At 42.4% G+C, this 21,183-nt stretch overlaps 2 protein-coding genes across 9 annotated transcripts in view; one reads left to right on the forward strand and one right to left on the reverse strand.

Moving 5' to 3' along the window:
- Positions 1–15,498, reverse strand: part of PIGN (phosphatidylinositol glycan anchor biosynthesis class N) — a 105,340-nt gene extending 89,842 nt beyond the window's left edge. The window contains exon 1 of one of the 2 annotated variants that reach the window (XM_080339888.1): positions 15,445–15,498. The gene's annotated coding sequence lies outside the window, so the exon portion shown is untranslated. The remainder of the gene's footprint in view (positions 1–15,444) is intronic. The other variant, XM_080339889.1, reaches the window with a different exon arrangement.
- Positions 15,499–15,708: 210 nt separating this feature from the next.
- The window catches only part of RELCH (RAB11 binding and LisH domain, coiled-coil and HEAT repeat containing), an 81,556-nt gene continuing 76,081 nt past the window's right edge, over positions 15,709–21,183 (forward strand). For all 7 annotated transcript variants that reach the window (XR_013921847.1, XM_080339682.1, XM_080339685.1 and 4 more), the window contains exon 1: positions 15,709–16,390. Coding sequence is in view for 6 of the 7 variants with exons in the window: in XM_080339682.1 (XP_080195808.1) it covers positions 15,877–16,390 (514 nt within the window). In the remaining variant the exon portion in view is untranslated. The remainder of the gene's footprint in view (positions 16,391–21,183) is intronic.

Genomic DNA, 21,183 nt, shown 5'->3' on the forward strand with positions numbered 1-21,183 from the left:
CTTCACCAGGCCCCTCTGAACTTAGAGGTACCATGGTCTAAGACAGACAGTGGTGGAAAACAGTTGAACAACGGAGGAAGAGCTTGTCTAAGTGATCCATTATTGTGCAGAAACAGGTCTTGGTTGATAAAGGTTCATTTCTTGGCTGAATTGCTACCAACTGGCACTTCACACTGTTCTTTTAACTAAAAGAAAAAGGCAGCAAGATGGAAAGCCAAAGAAATCAAAAAGCGTATCGAAGGTACTACTCAGAAGTTGTCTTCAGTTTGCACCTACACCAGGAAGAAAAATGAGGGTGCTTTATCTCTCCTTTTAGGACAAATAAAGCAGTCACCCCAGCTAGAATCTAAGTTAAGGCTGACAAAGCCAACAAGGCAAGACCACCAGCATTTCACTATCAACATCAATAATTACTTGTAAACTTCTGGACTTCAAGTGTTAGAATATATGTTCTACAAATCCAAGCAAAATCCTCTTCCCTAATTGGGAATGCCAAAGTCACTTGTATTCACATCTGCAGGTATTTAAGCTTCTTAAATCTAGGACAGGCTACCACCTTTCATTCTGCTGTAGAACAAGATCATTTTGTCCATTCATTTCTATTCGAAGTAAAGAGTCATTAGATCCATGGATGGCAAGGCAACAGAGAAAAAACATCTCTTATTTTAGAAGCCATTCATCCCCAAGAACCCTACTATTACAAGTCGATTTACCATGGATTATTGAACCATGAAAGGCAAACCATCATGGAAGTCTGTGAAGCTAAAAGAGAGAGGGACCTCTTGGATTTGTGAATGGACCACCACAGAAAAAGAAGATTAATGCCAAGCAATGTTTGTGCTGTGTAATTGCAGCTACAAACATTTGTGGCATGAACAGAAGAAATAGATGAGTATCTCTCACTTCACGAATAAATTGGATACTAGTGGTCATCCCTCTTCAATTGTGCTGTTGCATGAGGGGCCATCAATATGGAGTGGAAAAACAAAATATTTACCTTGAAAATAACCTTTTCCTTACAAGATCTGGATATGATCTTCATGAGTCGGAAAAAGGAGATTTAGGAAAAAAAAAAAAAAGAGATTTCTGGAAAAACCTCAGTGTAGATCTCCTGGAACATATTTTTTTTCTGCCATGATATGGTCTAGCATGACACCTTTTTTCTCCACCCATTTCCAAGAGGAGTGCAATCATCAGTTGATCTGTATTCTCAAAGATGCAATGCAAGGTCTTAGACTGCAAGCCCAAGGAGAGATCAAACTTAGCAGTCAACACAGCCTCCACACAGCCAGTGCAGGAACAGCTGGAACTACCTGACAGAACCTCTGAATTTGAAAATGCACAGATGTTGACTCATCTGAGTCTTCTGCTATACAGAAATCCCTTCCACTCCTCCTTTCTCCCCGCTTTGTGTTTTTATCACCATTTGACAGGGTGGTTCAAAAGCCAGTCTGAACCTGCAGATGCAGCATGGCAACTAGAGGCTAAACAGGATCTCGTGGGTGGCCTGAGAGGCCCTTCGGCATCAGGAGAAGCTGCAAATGGACACATCGGTATCAAACTTCTTGACGCCCAGCAGCCCTCTGGCATGCTCTTCTGGCTGGGAACAGGAGACAGCAGCTAATCCAGTGCAATCTGGGTGCTCAGACATCCCTCAAGCCCACAGTGTCTGCTCTCACACCTCCTAGGCACAGCTAATGCTTCCCTGGACTATGTATCTGCCCGAGAATGATAGATGCTTACATATATACTATTTCTCTGTATCTTACATGAGACACAGAAGTGAAATCCGGCTTCTACAGGATATCACAACAAGAAAACAAACAAACAAACAAAACCAAAAAACCAGAGTCCTCTAGTTTTTTTCTCCCCTCTCTGTTACAGAGGTCATCATCAGCAGAGTTCTCTGTAAAGCCTGGTGCTTGATGGTTCAAGGCAGAAAATCAGGAAGGAACGCAAAAAGGAAGAAATAACAAGAATAAAGGGGGGGGGGGGGGGGGGGGGGGGCGGGAAAAGTGGATTAAGCACTAGCTTATAAGAAAGAGCAAAAGCCACAGCCTGTCAAGAGAAGAAAAATAGAAATGTATTAAACACATCCACCTCTTTTCACTTTGGAGGACAAGGAACAAGATTTAAGTATTTATTACTAGTTCAAAAATGTCTCTGCCCTCAGGTGTCTGCCTGTTCAAAAAGTGGATAAACAAACTGTCACTTGAAAAATATATCTTACATCTTTCTGTCAAGAAAACTTAAGCCAAGGATATCTCAGCATTTTTGTGTCCTCTGATACTTTCCCAGGCAGTCCTGTTGCAAGTGACCTAGTGAGCTACCTCCCACAGTCCTGATTTTCACAAAGCAGAATACGAGCTTTGCCCAAATCTCAACTGCACTATTCTACTTAATTCTGTTAAGCCACTGTCTGCCACACCAAGAGAGAAAGAAGCTTCTGGTCTTCTAGATAACAAAGAGGAGCATGTTGCAACCTACTTGCCACATGCCATTTCTTACTGTTCATCCAAACATATGACTTGTTATAAGGCAGTTGAGACAGTCAATTCACCTCCTCTACTGATTCATCCCAACTAGAAAACCATGTACCAGACTCAGATTTATTCTTTATTTTCTTCATTTTTTTCTTTTTCAGTCACCACCTCCTAAACGAAATACAGAGCCAATAATTATACTGTCCAATCACAGAATCAGAATCATAGAATGTCAGGGACTGGAAGGGACCCTCAAAAGATCATCTAGTCCAATCCCCCTGCCAGAGCAGGAACACCTAGATGCGGTTACACAGGAAGACGTCCAGGTGGGTTTTGAATGTCTCCAGAGTAGGAGACTCTACAACCCCCCAGGGCAGCCTGTTCCAGTGCTCTGTCACCCTTACTGAGAAGTTTCTTCTCAAATTTAAGTGGAACCTCTTGTGTTCCAGTTTGAACCCATTACTCCTTGTCCTAGCACTGGTTGTCACTGAGAAGAGCCTGGCTCCATCCTCATGACACTCACCCTTTACGTATTTATAAACATTAATGAGGTCACCCCTCAGTCTCCTCCAAGCTAAAGAGCCCCAGCTCCCTCAGCCTTTACTCATAAGGGAGATGCTCCACTCCCTTCATCATCTTCGTTGCCCTAATCAGTATGTCAGAATTTAAACTATCCCAATAAGGTATTTTTTGTTCAATCTGGAGCCAACACCACAAAGCTGGCATTAATTCTTAAGTAACGATCCTTTTTGGATCCTTAACTGAAAAGTACTAAAGACCCACCAAGCTACTCATTGCCTGTTGAAACACAAGTTGTCCACAGGAACAAAGCAAGTAGAAAATCGGCAGTACCCTGGCTATGTCGGGGCCTTCTGCAGACTCCAGATCGTCTGCCACTACTGGATGTTGTACATGAGCAGAGAAGAGAGCCAGCAGATGCAAGGGAGCAATCATCCTGAGAGACAATAAGGCAGAACCAGCAGAGACCTTTCTTAAGACCTCTGAGATTAAAGGAAGAAAAGCAGCAAGGACCTGCTGACTGCAATTAATTATTTTTCCAGAATAAAGTGATTTGCATGGATTAGAAAAGGGTGGCTTGTTGTTTATTTTTTTGTTTATTTTATTTTTTTGTTTGTGGTTTTTTGTTTTTAGAACCCTCGGAGGGAAAGTTCAGCTTCTGGCTGGTGGTATATGGGGTAAAGACACCTCTTTCTTTTTACTTGCACCTATCAAAATAATACAAAAACATCCTGCTATTAGCTGCAAGCTCTTCAACAGTCATGTCAGCGCAAGGACTAAAACACCCAGACTGTGACAACTGTGGCAGCTGCAATGAGCCACCTAAGCCCAACCATCAGAGACAAGAAGCAGGCAGTTTATTTCCCTCTTTTCAAGCTGATCTATAACTTGCTGAAAACAGTTTTTGTGAGTGGTTGTGGTTTTTTTTCTCTTCTCCTCCTCCTCCTCTCCCTTTTATTTGACTCATGCCACAGAACCTACAGCCATAGCCCCCAGCTGGATCGAGTCCCTCGGTGCTTAACAGGAAGGCTGACATAATCAAGTGCAGCCCTCATTTCCCCAAAGTAATCAACATCTAAGCTGCATTCCTCTGAAGTTATAATCTCTCTGCATTATTTATAAGGCAAAGAAAACTGTGCTTGTGCCACAATACAATATAGCTCTTCATGAGAAACATAACATTTCCCTTTTATATTTTTCTCTCTTCAATACGCAATAAAACATACACAAAATACTACATGGAATATGCCCCATTGGCAAGAATATTTTTTTAAGGATAATAAAATGTCAAGACAAGGAGCTCGAGATACATTGTGCATTTCTTTTAGAGGGGACCATGTTTCACTACCACTGTCAACTCTGCTGGTTAAGATGAAGAAAATCCATTGGAAATGCATTTTCAATAAGCATCAACGGCCTTGGTAAATATCTTTTACAGAAAAAAACAAAACAAAACAGAAATGTCTGCTGTGTTTCTGGCTGACAAATACATTTTTAACTAAATAGTGCAGTGTATTTTGTAATCTGAACTGTCAAAGTGGTGACAGTAAATTTGTCTGTACGTAATACATTATCCTTTTGCTTAGGGCAGAGGAAAAAACAGGAAGTTGTATAGTTTAAATGACAGTATTTTGCATAGTATGGCAGTTATACATCATCTAACATGGTACTAGCAGCCCCAACACTATTTTTTTACTAATTTAGATTTTTAAAGAGTTACACTAGCCAAGAAATGCAATCAAGTGATTCCTGCTGTCACAGCACGTACACCTATTGACTGCATAAATTAGTTTATACAAGAGACTTACCAGGCAATCTCAGAGTAACTCTGTCATATCTTCACACACCACTTAAACATAAGAAACCCAAAATGCTCATCTTGACTTCATTCTATAATCATACCATGAACAGAAGCGGGAAAGGAGGAAAAGGGACTTCATCATTATCCAAAATTTAATTTTCATTCTCTATTGAGGCAAAACATCCTCTACCAGACAATGAAACTGCAACTACAGTATTTCCACTTGCTCTTGCATTGAAGTGGCTTTTGTAATTCATACCATCTGTTTAAAATTATTTTATGTTCAACAACTTCACTGAGCATTTTAAGGATTATAATAACAAATGACATCTGTTTTAAATTTTAAATGTGGTTAAGTAAAGCACATCCAAACCTGAGGCAAAGAGCTCAAAGAATATTTAATTTTCTTTTTAACATCACTTGATAATGAAAATTACTCTGCCTGCCTAGAAAAGTCCCTTTTGCCAAAATTTTCCAAGGAGAAATTTGACTGTGGGCTGCAAGGCACCAGTAAAACATGAAATGTTCTAATACTTTGACTTACTGCAAATCAGCTACCTCAATGTCAGCCTACACAATTTTCTCTGAATCATCCTGTAAACATGGGAAAATGTATCCACAAGTCTCCCAGGCACAAGAACGTGCCTGAGAACAACACTGACAACAGGGCAGCGTTGACAAAAAGAACAAGCATAGTTCTTTAAGAAACAATGCCTGCTTTGAGGCACAAAAGAGAAAACAAGAGCATCACTCTTTAGTAACCCTCGTTAGCCAAGTGGAAAAAAAAAAAAACCCCAAACCACAAATAGTAGAAATTCAGTATTGCATCTGTTCGGTATGCAGGCAACTAGAAATTCAGAACTCAGAAAAAGCAAAACCCAACAACAATAAACCCTGAGTAGTTTTGCTGTGAATCAGCTATTTCAGTGGGCAGTAGCATTTGGAGAGGGCCTATGCCTGTGTTCAGGAGGTAGTTCAAATGCTCTTGGCTATTTCTTGAGATCTAAGACATTCACCAATACTCTAGCAGCAAGTCTTCTTCGAGCATCACTGTTCTACAGCTTAACATCATATTTTCATCTCAGTATGGACTGTTTAATTCTTTTTGTGCTGCAAAGAGTGTCTCACATTACTCAGATTTCTCTGTTCTTGCACAAAAAAAAAAAAAAGATTATTTTTCTGTCATTGTTTTTTTCTTGCCTTGTTTGGAGAACTCAGAGACAGGTTTTTTTTCATCTTACAAGTTTCATAAGATACTTTTTGGGGAAAGAACATCAGCCTGAGAGGGTCTAACAAAACCTAGCCCACCAACTTCCACTGCTGCTAGGGTCAAGTGGCACTTAAGAAAACACAAGTACATGGAAGACAGTTTGCCACAGCAGTCTTGCTGTCTCATGGGAGCCCTCCCTGACAAACCAAGGCTGAAGGCCCCTGGGATATTTTTAAAGAGATCTGCAATAAAACTATGCAAGACATCACGTGTACCAATACAAGCAGCACAGTTCTTCCCTTTAGCAATGAAAGGGGCAAGGCTCAAACTCTTTAAAGTTGTACAACAAATATTAACACAAAGCACATAGGTAAAAGGATGGAAAAAGAACAGCTTTCAGTGGCATTGAGCTTTGCAAAACCAGCTTGCTAATGAATTCTGTATACTCACAGAGAAGAAAATATCCTTTGGCAAAAACACCAAACAGTGCTTAACGTATGTTCCATAAAAGCTGGTATAAGGAAGGTTTAAAAAAAGCTGACAGAAGTTATTTGTCTTTAAGTCATGTTTTCTTACTGATATCAACCATTACAAATAAAGAAGAATTATGTCAAATAGTAACAAGCCACAGCTGTTGAATCTTGCACATAAGCCTCTGAATGTCAAATCAGCTAACAGCTTCAGTTTGAAGGAGAAAAAGGACTATAAGATGACCTTCTAAGCATATAGTAATATTTTTGATAAAAGGAATACAGAAGTCAAATAACCGATTTGTAGGTTCCCACCCTTTCAAAAGCATTTTTTAAAAAGGGGTTTTGGACCTTTTGAGTTCAAAAGTACTATTTAAATATGCTAGCCAGTTGACTATAATATAGAATACTATTCAACTGGCTAGCATAACTGACATCTTATATCTTTACCTACAGAACTCCAGTTTGCTGCCAAGTTGACCCAGACAGAGGTAAGTTACACCACCCACTGAGAACAAAAACTCATTTAAAGCCTGAGGTGAACATACATAAGGAAAGCAATCCAGACGCATTAGACCCCACACTTGAAGGCCGAGCACAGCCCAGCAGAGCAGCCTGTGGGGCAGGGATAGGCAGTGTCCCTCACCACAGGGACATGCAGCCGCCCCCACGCCCCGAACACGCTGCAGGCGGGCGCTCTCCAGGGTCCTGCAACCGCTCCAGATCCTGCAGAGCCCATGGCGCGCATGGATGGGACCTGGTACTCAGCACCACGGCAGACCAAGTCCCAGGGAAATCCCACCAGAAAACACGCTGTCGGGAAGTATTGCTTCATCAGAAAATAAATAAGCACAAGGGAAACAAAATCTCCGATTCTTTCAATCGCCCAATGAAACATATTATTTAAAAAAAAAAAAATGCAATTGTCAAGTTGTAAAGTGCAGAAAAGTACTAGAAGGATGGACTATATCAACTTCAAGACAGCATTCAACTTCTCAGGTAGTAACGTAAGTATATACAGTATTTGTCCAAGGATACTTTGAGGTCTAGTAGGAAATCTTTATGCAAAGGGATCACCTCCTCTTTAACTCTTCCACTAGCAGCCACAGTTGCAAGTTGCACACTCACATAGAGAGCATTTTCCTAAGTGTACAGAAGACATAAAACCCACTCAAATTACCAGTTACTGCAGCCTAAAGCCATTCACTTAAGAAAAAAGTTCTCTTTGCTCCTACAGCAATCTCTACTAATAAAGTGATTAACATTCATTATCATTTATGATATGTCCACTTGTAAACACCTGTTGCAACACTGTGATCTTACACATGTTTTTAAGATAGGCCACTTTTCATTTCTATATGACGCACCTTTATGTTTCAGCTGGTGACTGACTAATGATTAAAGAGCCAAGAAAGGATTCTTGGAAACCACCAGTATTCTGTCTCTTTGCAATATGGTGCACTGCTGATGCAAAATTAAAGCTCCTCACCACTCAAAAGATTCCGCAAAACAGATGGAAAGAGTTTCACTGTAGAAAAAGAGCTCAGAGACCGAGACGAAAACACTTAGAGACCCAGAAATCTGGAGAACACAACAGGAGCAACATTTCTTTGATTCTCATTTTATGCCTTCCTCACAAAAATGGAGAATCATTTGTAGCTTCTTGACCTCTCTGCTGGCAAAAGCAGGGGAGCAATACAACACTAGTAGGTATAATGGAAGATTACAAAGAGTAGACAGTTACTGTTACGAGAAAGACATCAAATACACTTTCACATCAGGAACACAAAGTCCACCCATCTTAGTATCTGCTCTCAGGGAAACACAAACAGCTAGTTTTGAGATGAAAGAAAAAGCCCACTATTCACTCCTATAAAGCAGTTAACTCACCTGTCCCCTACTATCTGTAGGAATTTGCTCGTCATTAAAAGCATGTTTTCCAAAATACGTAAGAACAGCAAGGAAAATACATTTTATCAGTTTTTGCATCAAAAATAGCTGACATGAGAGTAGCAGTTAGAAGAACAAGAGGTCTTCACAGTCACAAATGCTACAAGGAAAACAAAGCAATTACAGCTGCAGACAGTTGTCCTGTCATCCCCTGTTCCCATGCCCAACCTCTTCCTTGGTCTGGCACACCCATCTGTACAAGTGCACAGCCAAGAAGACCGCAGAATGAATTCAACTGAAAATAACCTCAAGGGAAAAACAGGAATGAAGAGTAAATGTAACTTTGCCGTAGTTTAATTCCCTAGTCTAATTCCCAAAACAAACCTCTGTGTTGGTACTAGGACAGGACTGCATCTCCTCCCAAAACAGTGCTAACTCAGCATGTTCAAAGCTCATCCTTGGACTCCTACTCTGTTCTCCAAAGCCTACATCTCACACTATTTCTATTCCTTTTATTAACACTAAAGTTTATTTCATGACCTTCACAGGCTAGCTCAAATCTCTTGTGTTTTCCCCTTATAATTGAACATGAGTGAAGAACAGCAGGCTGTACAAAGAAAATGTAATTAAAACCAAACAAACAAAAAATACCACACCAACAACACAAAAACGAACAAAACCAGACTATGTGCAAATACTAACTTTAATAGGAATAAGGTGAAGCAGGCAACCTTCAAAACCACAGAGCAGAGGCATGAAGTTAGTACAGCAACATCTGTGCAACTTGGTCCATGCTTCTGCAGTGACAGAAATAAATAAGACCTTTCCAATGTCAAACCGTAATTGTCTTGACCTCCACAAAGCTTCAATAAAAGTCACATTAACAAATTCAGGTAAAACAGCTTTTCAGTTGAATTTTTTATCTTTAAACCTGAGAACTCAAAAATTATTGTTTTCATACTTCAGCACACCGTTTCCCCTCCCCACCTACACTGTCCCTCACCACGGCAAGGCAAGGCAGACCATCTTGGACACAGCGGTCTCTTCTCCTCCACAACAGCCTTCTGTGCAGCCTGCACTTTCAGACAATGCACTCTGTCTTCCAGATTAGGGTGAACGAAGCCCAAGCAATTCAGTACTCTAGTGTCTATGGTGCCATAAAAGGTCTTATCTTTTATTCCCAAATCATGTCTCCTCACTCAATTGTAACAGCATTTTTTTCTCTCTATTCATTCTCACAAAGACATAATATACACATGGTGAAGCTCGAACAAGTTTTCTACAGTACTCCTTCAGCTCCAAGTGCATTTACTCAATGTATTTTTGACAGTAGGCTTCCAAATATCCACTGTCCACAGTAATGCTTTAAAACAACAGTTTTAGAGGTAGGAAAACACAGCCAAAAATCGATTCAAAGGGATTTGGGGTGGTTGCTTTGTTTAATTCAGGTCCTCATCTGACTTCATGGGACATTATCATATTAATGGTGTCCTGGTTTTGTTTAAAACGAGACCAGTTATCTTTTAGTGAATCTTCCTTTCAGGTAAGTTCTTCTAAGTAACTGTACTTTCCTGAAGTTGGCTGCATGTTTTTCTGACACTGTTTGCTCCAGAGCTGATAACAGTAGCAATGGTATGCAGAAGAGGCTCAGCTTTAGACTTATTGCTCTGGCAGTCAAGGTCACTGATAAATTTTGCACGTCCCATAAGTGAGGGGGGAGTACTTGCAAGTAAGGGCGAACAGAACAGGTGACTAAAACTGACCAACTAAGTAATCCAGCTCATACACATCATACATCCTATAAAAGCAGGAAACCACAAGAATCTCAGGCTCTTTGACCGTGGCTGATACCTGAAGAGGACCCTGCCTGTTCTGCTTGTGATCCTAGGCCTGGCTACAGTCCCTGCATCCCTGAACCCAGTTTCAGTTTATTGCAGAGTCCAGCCCAGGACCTCCAGGTACCTGCACTGCAGCACTGGAGCAGCACCAGCTCCACCACTGCATTACACTGGGAAATTCAAGATTGGTTTTGTATATTTTGTATTATTTTCCCTATTTATTAGTAGCATTAGTAAAGCATTTTTAACTTTTCCAACTTTTAAGTGGTTCTCCCTTTTCGTCAGTTGGAAAGGCAGATAAAATTTCAGAGAAACAGCAGAGGTTTTGAAGCATAAACTACCGACATTATGAGTCTCAACATTTGGATTATTCAGCTCCTGCAGAATATCAAAATATTATTGAGCTTAGGGAGTTTACAAAGCACTGAAAATACATAAAAGTAAATAGAAATAAACATAATAATAATAAACATAAAAATCATAACTCCTGCAAAGTTTCTTTTGAAATGGGGTAAAAGTTAGTCTTAAGTAAACACACATGGAAAAAGATTGTTTCAGGTAGCTCAATTTTGCAGGAAGATTTAAGCAAGAGTTGGCAGAACTCACAGATCTGCATTATTTTAAAGCAGAAATCTGACTTGCTTCATATTTTCCTCCATTATTTTGTTTCCTATGCCTTGACTGGGACTCAAATCAGATGAAAAACCTACTCCGCTTCACTGTAGGACTCATTAGAGCACATTAATTCACACATTTCATGTATTCAGAACATAAAAAAAAAAATAATATGGACCTAAAAGGATTTTTTTAAATGAAATTAACCTTATCTGTAGGAGCTGAAATAGAAAACCTTTTATAGCTCAACTCACTGTGAGAGCAGTTGACACTGCACCAAAGTAGCACAGAAAGACATCACACTTTACACACACATGGCCCCACCAAGCAGCATAGAGGGAACCCAAAACTGGTCATATGTTCATTAAACTTTCAAGCATTAATTCAAGATTTAACACCCCTACCAAAATCAACACACTAAAAGCAAATAGTGAAATCTTTCTACTTATTTTCCATCTCAAGAATAGAAAGTTCAAAAGTTCATGAAAAAAACATGCATAGACTGAAAAATGTATATACCATCACCTCCAAAAAACTCTGATTTTTTTTTTTCTACAGGCTCCTCGTACTTTGAATACTTGGCTTGACAGACCTGTTTTTAGAAATCAAGCTTTCTGAGATGTATTTAGGTATGTTGTTCTTCAGATATAGAACTTGAGTCCTTTAAAAGTTAGAAGGAAACATTAAGTCCAGTAAGAGACAGAGTTTGATGCACAATCTGCCTCTCTCAGAATGACTACCAAGTTAACAAAGAAAAAATAATTTATTGCTGTCAGCCTCTAGCACCCCTATATAATGCTTTGTTTCCAGAGCTTATGCATCTTTTTCTGCCTCACATATCCACCAAGGTACTATACTTTCCTTATCAGTTTTTTTTCCTTTCTTAGGTCTCTCAAAACAATATGCATTTGGTGTAACATAAGAAACGTTTTTCAAGCATATTGTTAAAAGCACATTTTTCTCCCTATATTCTTCTGCTCTGGAATACATATTTGAGCTGTGCTAACTTTACCCCAGCCATTCATACCTTATTTTGGTGCAACTGAGCATTATCTATAAATATTTCTGTCACTTATATAAACCTAAATGAACAGAGGAATACTTTTACATTATCTTAGGTGAGGAAGGGTGAAAAAAGTTAGTCCTTACTGCAACAGCACACATAAGTCGTCAGAAATTAGTCCCTTAAAAGAAAAGTAGAATTTAGTGTTTGAACTATGTTTAAACTTCAAGGCACACATGTAAAGATTGCCGATGGCCACTAGAGGCTGCTATAGGACATCAGTAAGTTTTTTTCTCTCCATTTTATGGGAAGAAGCACAAGAGCATATCAAATACTACCAAGTTTGTACTTAACATGCTTTCACTGTCCAGAAATGAAAGGAAAAAGCACAATAATTCTTTAAGGGCTCCTAATTCCAACAGAACACCAACAAATAGATATTTTTGTTCTCATATTAATTGTGGTCTGAGTGGAAATTCAAACAATTTTCAGTATATCTGCATTTTACCGTAGAATCATAGAATGGGTTGGGTTGGAAAGGACCTTAGAAATCATGTAGTTCCAACTCCTAGCATAAACAACCATAGTTGTTTCTGCTACAACCAGTTCACACTCCACTACTTACTTTCTTTTGTATAATATCAACAACATAAAACAATTATTAAAAAAAAAAAAAAAAAAGTTTATTACAGGACAATGCAAATTGTTTACCAAAATTTATTCAAAATGAAAACAGAAGGAAAAAACTAGTCTTTTATGGTGCACTCACATATTATGAATGGAGAAGTTTGAGGTCAATGTACTGCATATTTCTTCTAGATCAAGTAATACTAGAAAAGCCAGTCAACTTTCAATACTATACATACAGTCTTGATTCACTTTTAACCTATTTGCAGAACGGTCACACACAAATTTTCAGTATCAGTGCAAAATGTTGTCACTATTTTACTGCAATGATTTCAGCCCAAATTTTGCTCTAAGTAAAGCAAATCACAGAATCATTTTTGTTGGCAGAGACCCTTAGGATCATCAAGTCCAACCATAGCCTAACTCTGGCACTAAACCACGTCCCTAAGAACTTCATCTCTACATCTCTCAAAGCCCTCCAGGGATGGTGACTCCACCACTTCCCTGGGCAGCCTGTTCCAGTGCCTGACAACCCTTTCCATGAAGAAATGTTTCCTAATATTCAATCTCAACCTTCCCTGGCGCAACTTGAGGCCATTTCCTCTCATCACTTGTAGCATAGAGGGTGTTGGTCTCTTCTCTCAAGTAGCAACTTCCTTTCAGGTAGCTGTAGAGAAAGATATGGTCTCCCCTCAGCCTCCTTTTCTCCAGGCTAAACAGCCCCAGTTCCCTCAGCTGCTCCTCATCAAACTTAGGCTCCTGACCCCTCACCATCTTCATCATCCTCATCTGAATTCTCTCTAGCACCTCAATGTCTTTCTTGTCATGAGGGCCCCAAAACTGAACACAGGATTCAAGGTGGGGTATCACCAGCACCAAGTACAGGGGGACGATCACTTCTCTAGTGCTGCTGGCCGCAGTATTGCTGATACAAGCCAGGATGCTCTTGGACTTTTTGGCCACCTGGGGACACTGCTGGCTCATGTTCAGCCAGCTGTCAGTCAACACTCCCAGATCCTTTTCCCCCAGGCAGCTTTCCAGCTGCTCTTCCCCAGGCCTGTAGCGCTGCCTGGGGTTGTTGTGACCCAAGTGCAGGACCCGGAACTTGGCCTTGTTAAACCTCATACAATTGGCCTCAGCCCAATGATCCAGCCTGTCCAGATCCATCTGTATGGCCTTCCTACTCTCCAGCAGATCAACACTCCCACCCAACTTGGTGTCATCCGCAAACTTACTGAGGGTGCACTTGATCCCCTTGTCCTGATCATTGATAAAGAGATTAAACAGAACTGGCCCCAATACTGAGCCCTGGGGAACACCACTCATGACCGGCCACCAACTGGATTTGGCTCCATTCACCACAACTCTTTGGGCCCGGCCATCCAGCCAGTTCTTTATCCATCGCAGAGTTCACCCATCCAGGCCATGAGCTGCAGCTTCTCCAGGAGAATGCTGTGGGATATGGTGTCATAGGCTTTACTGAAGTCTAAATACACAACATCCACAGCCTTTCCCTCATTCACTAAGCAGGTCACCTTGTCATAGACAATCAGGTTGGTCACACAGGATATGCCTTTCATAAGCCCATGATGACCGGGCCTGATCACCTGGTTGTTCTGTATGTGCCACGTGATGTCACTAAAGATGAGCTGCTCCATGACCTTCCCTGGCACCAAGGTCAAACTGACAGACATGTAATTTCCCACATCCTCCTTCCAGCCCTTCTTATAGATGGGTGTCACATTTGCCAACCTCCAGTCAACTGGGACCTCCCCAGTTCAGCAGGACTGCTGAAAGATAATGGAAAGCGGCTTGGTGATCACCTCCACCAGCTCCCTCAGAACTCTTGGGTGGATCCCATCTGGCCCCATAGACTTGTGTGTGTCCAAGTGGTGTAACAGGTCACTAACTATTTCCCCTTGGATTACTGGGACTTCATTCAGCTCCCCATCCCTGTTTTCCAGCTCAGGGGGCTGGGTACCTGAGGCATAACTGGTCTTACTATTAAAGACTGAGGAAAAGAAGGCATTTAACCCCTCAGCCTTTCCCTCATCTTCTGTCACTATATTCCCACCCACATCCACCAGAGGGTGGCGATTCTCTTTAGCCCTTCTTTTGTTGCTGATGTATTTATAGAAGCATTTTTTGTTCCCTTTTACAGCAACAGCCAGTTTCAGTTCTAGTTAAGCTTTGGCGCTTCTAATTTTCTCCCTGCATAACTTCATGGTATCTTTGTAGTCCTCCTGAGTAGCCTGTCCCTTCTTCTAAACGTTATAAATTCACTTTTTATTCCTAAGGTTCAGCCCCAAAGCTCTCTAATAATTCCTAGTCAATCAGCTTTATGCAACCAGAACTCCTATCAGTACAGTGCAAATAGAACTGGACAATTTTTTCAAAGAAACCGCAGAAACCAATGCTAACCCTGTTTTGTGTCATTTCTAGCGAGCCAAATTTTCCACAGTAGCAAGTATCACCGGTTGCTACATTCTGGCTTCAAGTTTCTTGCCAGGTAAAACCTTTACACTCTTTTTTTAAGAGTGAAAGCGACATGCTTCCAGATCCACAACTTATTAACACCCCCCTAACTCCAGGCCTATCAAGCATAGCTGATGCTCACGCCCATTGGGGGCACAGGGCTCAGCTCTCCCAAGAACCCGCATGGCCCAGAGGCCCCACACGGTTCCAGCCGACACAACCCGGGCATCGAGACAGCCGGCGGGTGCCCAGCGGCCTGGGCACCATCTCGGGCACGGAAGCCGAGCCCCGCACCACTCCCACCCCAGCGACGCCCTTAAGCCACAGGCTGGGTGGCCGCCGCAAGGCCCCCAGACTAGCCAAAGCTCTCCAGAGGCCGGAAGGCGCAGTCCTGCGCCCAACCCCGCAATAAAGGGCCCCGCCATGAGAGACCGAGCGCCAGGTACCCGGCCCAGCAGCTGCCGCCCCCCTGCCCCTGCGGGAAGCGCTCAGTGCGCAAGCGCCAGAACTCACTCATCTCCCCCATCACGAACCCCGGCAACTTCCACTTCCGCCTGGAAGTTCCTTCTCCCTGGCCACGCCCCCCGCCCGGGCGTGGCCCTCAAGCCACGCCCCTCGGCAAGGCACCTGCCGTTCCTTCAGGCCCCGCCCCCAGCTGCTGCCCGGCTCCCGCGCGGAGGGGGCGGGTCTGAGTGCCGGGGCGCCGCTCGCGGTTGGCTGGGGGAGCTCTCGCGAGTGCGGGGATCCGGAAGCGGTAGTGGGGCCGGTGGGAGGCGGCGGCGGAGGAGGCGGGCGGGAGTCGGTGTTGCTGCCGGCGGCAGCGCCCGCAGCAGCGCAGGGGCTGGCAGCGGCCCCGGCTCCGCCAGAACTGGCTGCGGCGGCGGTTCCGCGCAGCCTTTGCCGCGGTAGCGCCTCGGCGGTGGTCGTGCCGTGTTGGATTGTAAGATGGCGGCGACGGGCGGGGGCACCAGCGTGAACCCCTTCCTCAGCGACTCCGAGGAGGACGAGCCCGAGGAGTCCAGGCCCGGCGGCGGCAGCAGCAGCAGCAACGAGCCGGGCGGGCCGGCGTACCCGCGGCAGCAGCAGGAGGCGGCAGGAGCCGCGGGGAGCCCCGAGGAGCTGCCAGGTTTCCGTGCGGCGGCGCCGGGCGATGGCAGCGGCGGTGCGGGGGCGGGCGGCGGGGCCGGTTCGGGCCCCGGCGCGGGGGAGCCGCCGCGGGTGCCGATGGACGCGATAGCGGCGCAGCTCCTGCGGGACCAGTTCTTGCTGACGGCGCTGGAGCTGCACACGGAGCTGCTGGAGAGCGGCCGGGAGCTGCCCCGGCTTCGCGATTTCTTCTCCAACCCGGGCAACTTCGAGCGGCAGAGCGGCACGCCGCCCGCCGGCGGGGCCCTGGGCGGCCTGGGCGGCAGCGTGCTCGGGGGAGCGGGCGGCAGGGACCCCGGCTCCGGGCAGCTCAGTAAGTGACCCGGCCCAGGGGAGAGGGAGGCGGGAGCGGCGGGCGGTGCTGGAGGGGGCTGCGGGGAGCGGGGGTTTTTCCCGGGGCGGCCCTTCCCTGTGCGTGTCGCGGGGGAGGCGGTTTGCGTCGCTTTTTGTGTTCTGTGACCGGCGTGCGGGACGGGGAGAGGCTGCAGGTGCGGGGCCGCCGGGGCAGAGGAGATGGGATGCCAGGACCGCGGTTACCCTGGTCCCGGTCATGTGTTGTATGGAGCCTCAGTCTTTCTGTGAAGGTCACGCGTGTGCCTAATGTGGGAGAAATGTGAGGGCTGGGAGTTTCAACCTTAATTTTTAGCTGTCCTAGGATTTCTTGTGCCTTCCCTAGTGCCTGCTATTAAGAGATAAGTCTTGTGCTGTTAGGAGAAGGAGTTGACTCTTAATCCCTGACTCATACATTTAAAGTCTAAACACTGTCAAAATTGGGGTGTGAGGAGCCAGCATCTTATTTTTGCTGATGCATTGGGATGGCTAAGTCATCCAAGGATAGGTCTGAGTTTCACATGTCATGCACACCTAATAATTGTTTCCTGTAATTCATGCTCATATATTTACCAAGTGCCTGCAGTCTTTGGCTAACCATTGTGGGATTTGGAGTTGTGAGGTGTGAAATGTACTAGGTTACTAGAGGTTTTGGGAGAAAAAGTGGTACAGGTATTTGGAAAATCATCTCATAGCTGGTCTTGAAAACATTTGTGTTTCAAAAGTGGACTGGATGGCTTAGAAGAAAGTTGTGTGTATTGTCAGTGTTACTGCCAAGAAGCATTGAGTTCTAAAAATGAAGTAGCTTCTTCAAGTGACTTTGAGAGAGAAGCTGCCCAACCACCTGACATGTGAAGACTTAATGAACTCATGGTATGATATTGACATGGAAGGTGTGTTTAGCAGACAGTTGAAAGGTTTATTTATGTATGTGTGCTTTCTAAGGCACCTAAAGGTATGTTGTAAATAGTTCTGTATTTCTGTTTGTTGATTAAAAAAAGATTCTACTGTTGAGAAGACATGCAGCTAGACTTAAAATTTGGAAATAACTGGTAGTATCTAGATGTCTAGGATAATAGGAGACATCTAAACTTTCAACTTGTTATTGCTTTTCAATATCTTTTTTAAATGGTCTAGAATTTTTTTGTAATTCATGCTGTGTTGTTTATATTCTGGTTATCTTGTTTATGAATACTTAGACTTTCACACTTGGCTTTGTCCAATTGAGGGCTTCAGTGTGGTCTTCTTCATCATAGGATTGGTGAATGTTGGAAAAAGTCATGATTCAATGCTCTGAACTGACATAAATTTCCATTTCATTAAAAGCAGCTTCCTTGGGGATTCCAGTCAATTCATCCAATTGATTAAACATTCTCTTTTCCCGTTAACATGATATATTGTTTCCAGTTATTGATAATGTGCATACTGTAGAATTAGAAAAACAGCAGCCTGTGTAACTGTGCTGTTATGCATGCAAAAAAATCATCTATTGGAATTCTAGACCAGTTTATATGTGAGAACATCTTAATGATTGTTGTGCTGACCTGCTGAAGGATAGATGATGATGGGACATTACTATTAAAAAAAGCAGAAAGGAGGCAGGGGGGAGAGAGAGAGAGAGGAGGGGGACTAAAACATATTTTGGAGCAGTTTAATAATACTGAGGTGTGGTAAAAATAAATATCATGCTAGACCTTAGGTTAAAGGTTAAGTGCGTCTTGAAATCTGATATCTACAACAGATGAGAGTATGCTTTTCAAAGGTTTTTTTTGTCTCAACAAGGATTTGAAAGGCAATTCATGCTGAGTGACATTGAAATGTGACAGAACCAGAACAATTAAAAAAATGTATTTTTTTTATAACTCAAGTAGATCTTTTTAACTTATTGCTGTTAGACTTCCTTGCAGTCTGGAGTCTAGCATGGAGCTAGTGATTGTCTCAGTGCTCTTCAGCCTGATGCTGCTTAATGTCAACAAAGGCTGATAGTCTCATGCCTCTGTATTTAAGGTAGTTTCCAAATGTTACAAAATAGATTGCAGAAGACTCTGATGGGCTGAAAATTACATGGTCTTTGCAAGAGTTTTTTTACTTTCCTCTTAAGCATCTGGTATTATTGGATTTAGAGGGCTAAGCTGCAGATCAGATCCAATGGTAAGTCTGAATAGTTTTCTAAGTTAGTTTAAAAGTTCAGTTCTCTTGAGAGGTGCAGTCTGTTTTGTCTGCATTCTTGGATTCTTACATGTAGATTTGCAGAGAATGTATGTGAGAAGTACCTTCTCTTGCTTTAACATGCCAAAAGGTATTTGAGAATAAACTGATTGTTTTCTTCATAGAAACTATTGATGTAGAAAGCAGTGGAATTTGGTATGATTGTAATTTCAAGGTGACTTGAATTTTATGCTTCAGTGAAAAAAATGTTTAATGTGGTCAGATTTTAAAAAAAGTTCTTCATTTTTGTCGATATGTAAAGGTGGAATTCGTTCTTAGCACTAGCTTTCCACCTGCTCTTCCCTGACCTCGGTTGTTTCAATTTCTATGGTTGTAACTGAGATTTCTGATAATTTGAGAGGATGCAGAGAAAGTGAGACTGGTGATTCTTATTGAATGTCAAGTATGTTTGGAATGCTGCCTGAGGCTTGCCATGGAGCAATGGAGAGCTTGGTACTGAGCGTTCCTCTACAGAATGGGAGAATTTCAGTGTTCATTGGCACTTCTCAGGATCTTTTAAGCAGGCTGAAATATAAGTGTGCATGCTGAAATTTATTTTGGTTTTTCTTACCTTTCTCTTTAGAGACTGCTGCTATAAAGACATTTTAATGAAGTATCATAGGATTTAAACAACTAGCATCATGTGGTCAGCTAGTGACTTAGAAGCTGCTTTGTCTTTGAACCATGCTTCAGAGCACTTGGCTACAGAAGCAAATGATAGTCAGATGACTGGGATTTCATAGTTTTTTGGAAAAACACCCTTCCATTTTCCAGCAGCAGTAACGTCACAGCTGGGAACAGACATTAAGATACATGGTAATGAAAAATATGGAAATGTACGTAATGTCTAGCAACTTTGCTCATCTAGTTTGAAGCAAATTCACTTTGTGAAGACATCAGCACTGTTTCTTTAGATGCACAGCACTTCTGTACAGTCATCCTTCATGTCCTGTATCTCTGCTTGATCCTCCAAATGTCTGTTACAGCTTCTTCCATTGGTTTCAATAGCAGTAGCTCCACATCTGCTAGACCATTTTGATAGCATTTTTCTAATGCTACTTATGTGAGTGGTATGGTTTGGAAGTCCCTCCTTCATACAGTATTCCAGATATCTTACAAGGTTTTGGTTTGCACCTGTGTATTTAAATTAAATTTGTGTCCTATTCCCGATCATCTTTGCATAAGCTAGTACAGTACAAAATGAGATGCTTGAAATTGAGAAATAAAACTGTGGCTTAAATGTCTCATCCCTATTCCTGAGCCTCAAATGTTTTCCCCATGTATACACATGACTATAATTCAAGCTTAAGCATAGTGGGTGAAAAATCTTTTTTTTTTTACTATTTTTTTTTGATGTGATTATTAAGATGCTCTTCGATTACTGTGTTTGGTGAGTGCCCTTTCCTGAAGGGATGCAGCTTACACTGTTAGAACTAGCTTTAAGGTCTGCCATTTATTTTTCCTTATGGCTACAAAAGCTCAACATTGTCAAAATTTGAAATAGCTGTAATGAAAATCATAAAGAAGGGGTTTGAACATTTATGCTACATTTATGTTTTTCAGGAGATTATTTTTTTTCTAGTTATTTCCAAAATAAAGTAATTTGTAACTTCCTGGGGACTTGATTCCAGTTATATTAAGCTAATCTTTGAGTACAAAAGCATAAAGCATTGTTATTTCTTCGTAGTAAGTTCCTGGCTCTGCTTACGGTTTGGGATTCTTTTTTTGTTGTTGTTGGTTCAGATATTGTGAAGTATCTCTGTTTTGCATATAGCTTTTGAAATTCAGATGGGTGCTACTGGAAGAAGCCATGTGGAAAGAGCATATTGATTATGCTTTTGTGAGAAAGGGATGTCTTGGTAACAGCTCTCAATACAGAGTTACACAGATTGTGACTATGTGCCAGCCCTTGTCATGATCAGCATTTCACCAGATTTTTGGTTTGTATGAATATGTAGCAGAACGGGGCTACCTCAAAACAGTTCATTATAGCTCAGCTTAAATGGCAGTCTAAATAAGAGTAAATTAGGAAGAAGACAACTTCAGCTGTTCGAATGACTAATTCTTGGTTTGTTCCGGCTTTTGTTATTGTCAACCGAAGTCTTTCATTTGTTACTTTGTTAAAGTAAGCAAAAATATATAGTCTTGTTGGCTACTGCTCCAGCTGCAGTGAGGTAGAATGACAACTTAGGGGCAAAACAGTGGTTTTACTACCTGATTTGGGAAAGGGGCTCTTATTAGTAAGGACAGGATGGAAAAGTGCAGATAAAGAGGTAATCAAAGCTGTTGCTATTGGCAGATGAGAGAGACTGAGTGTTGTCTTTTCAAAGGAAGTACAGGAAACACGAGCAAGAGGTTTGTTTGTAACACTGAAGGAAAGGGGAGCCAAGGCCCCTGCAGACCTCCCAGAAAACAGTAATTCCTGCGTGAAACCTGAGAGTTTTTGTAGCCCTCTGAAGTTACTGGTAGAGAAGACAGCTAAACCTTCTGCAGTTGTGACTTCTTTAAACCCCTCCCTGTTTTACCATCAGTGGTATTTCTGAGAAGTTTTCCGTGAGATGCACTTCA

This window comes from Nesoenas mayeri, assembly GCF_963082525.1.
Source record: "Nesoenas mayeri genome assembly, chromosome: 2".
Classification (NCBI taxonomy): Eukaryota; Metazoa; Chordata; class Aves; order Columbiformes; family Columbidae; genus Nesoenas; species Nesoenas mayeri.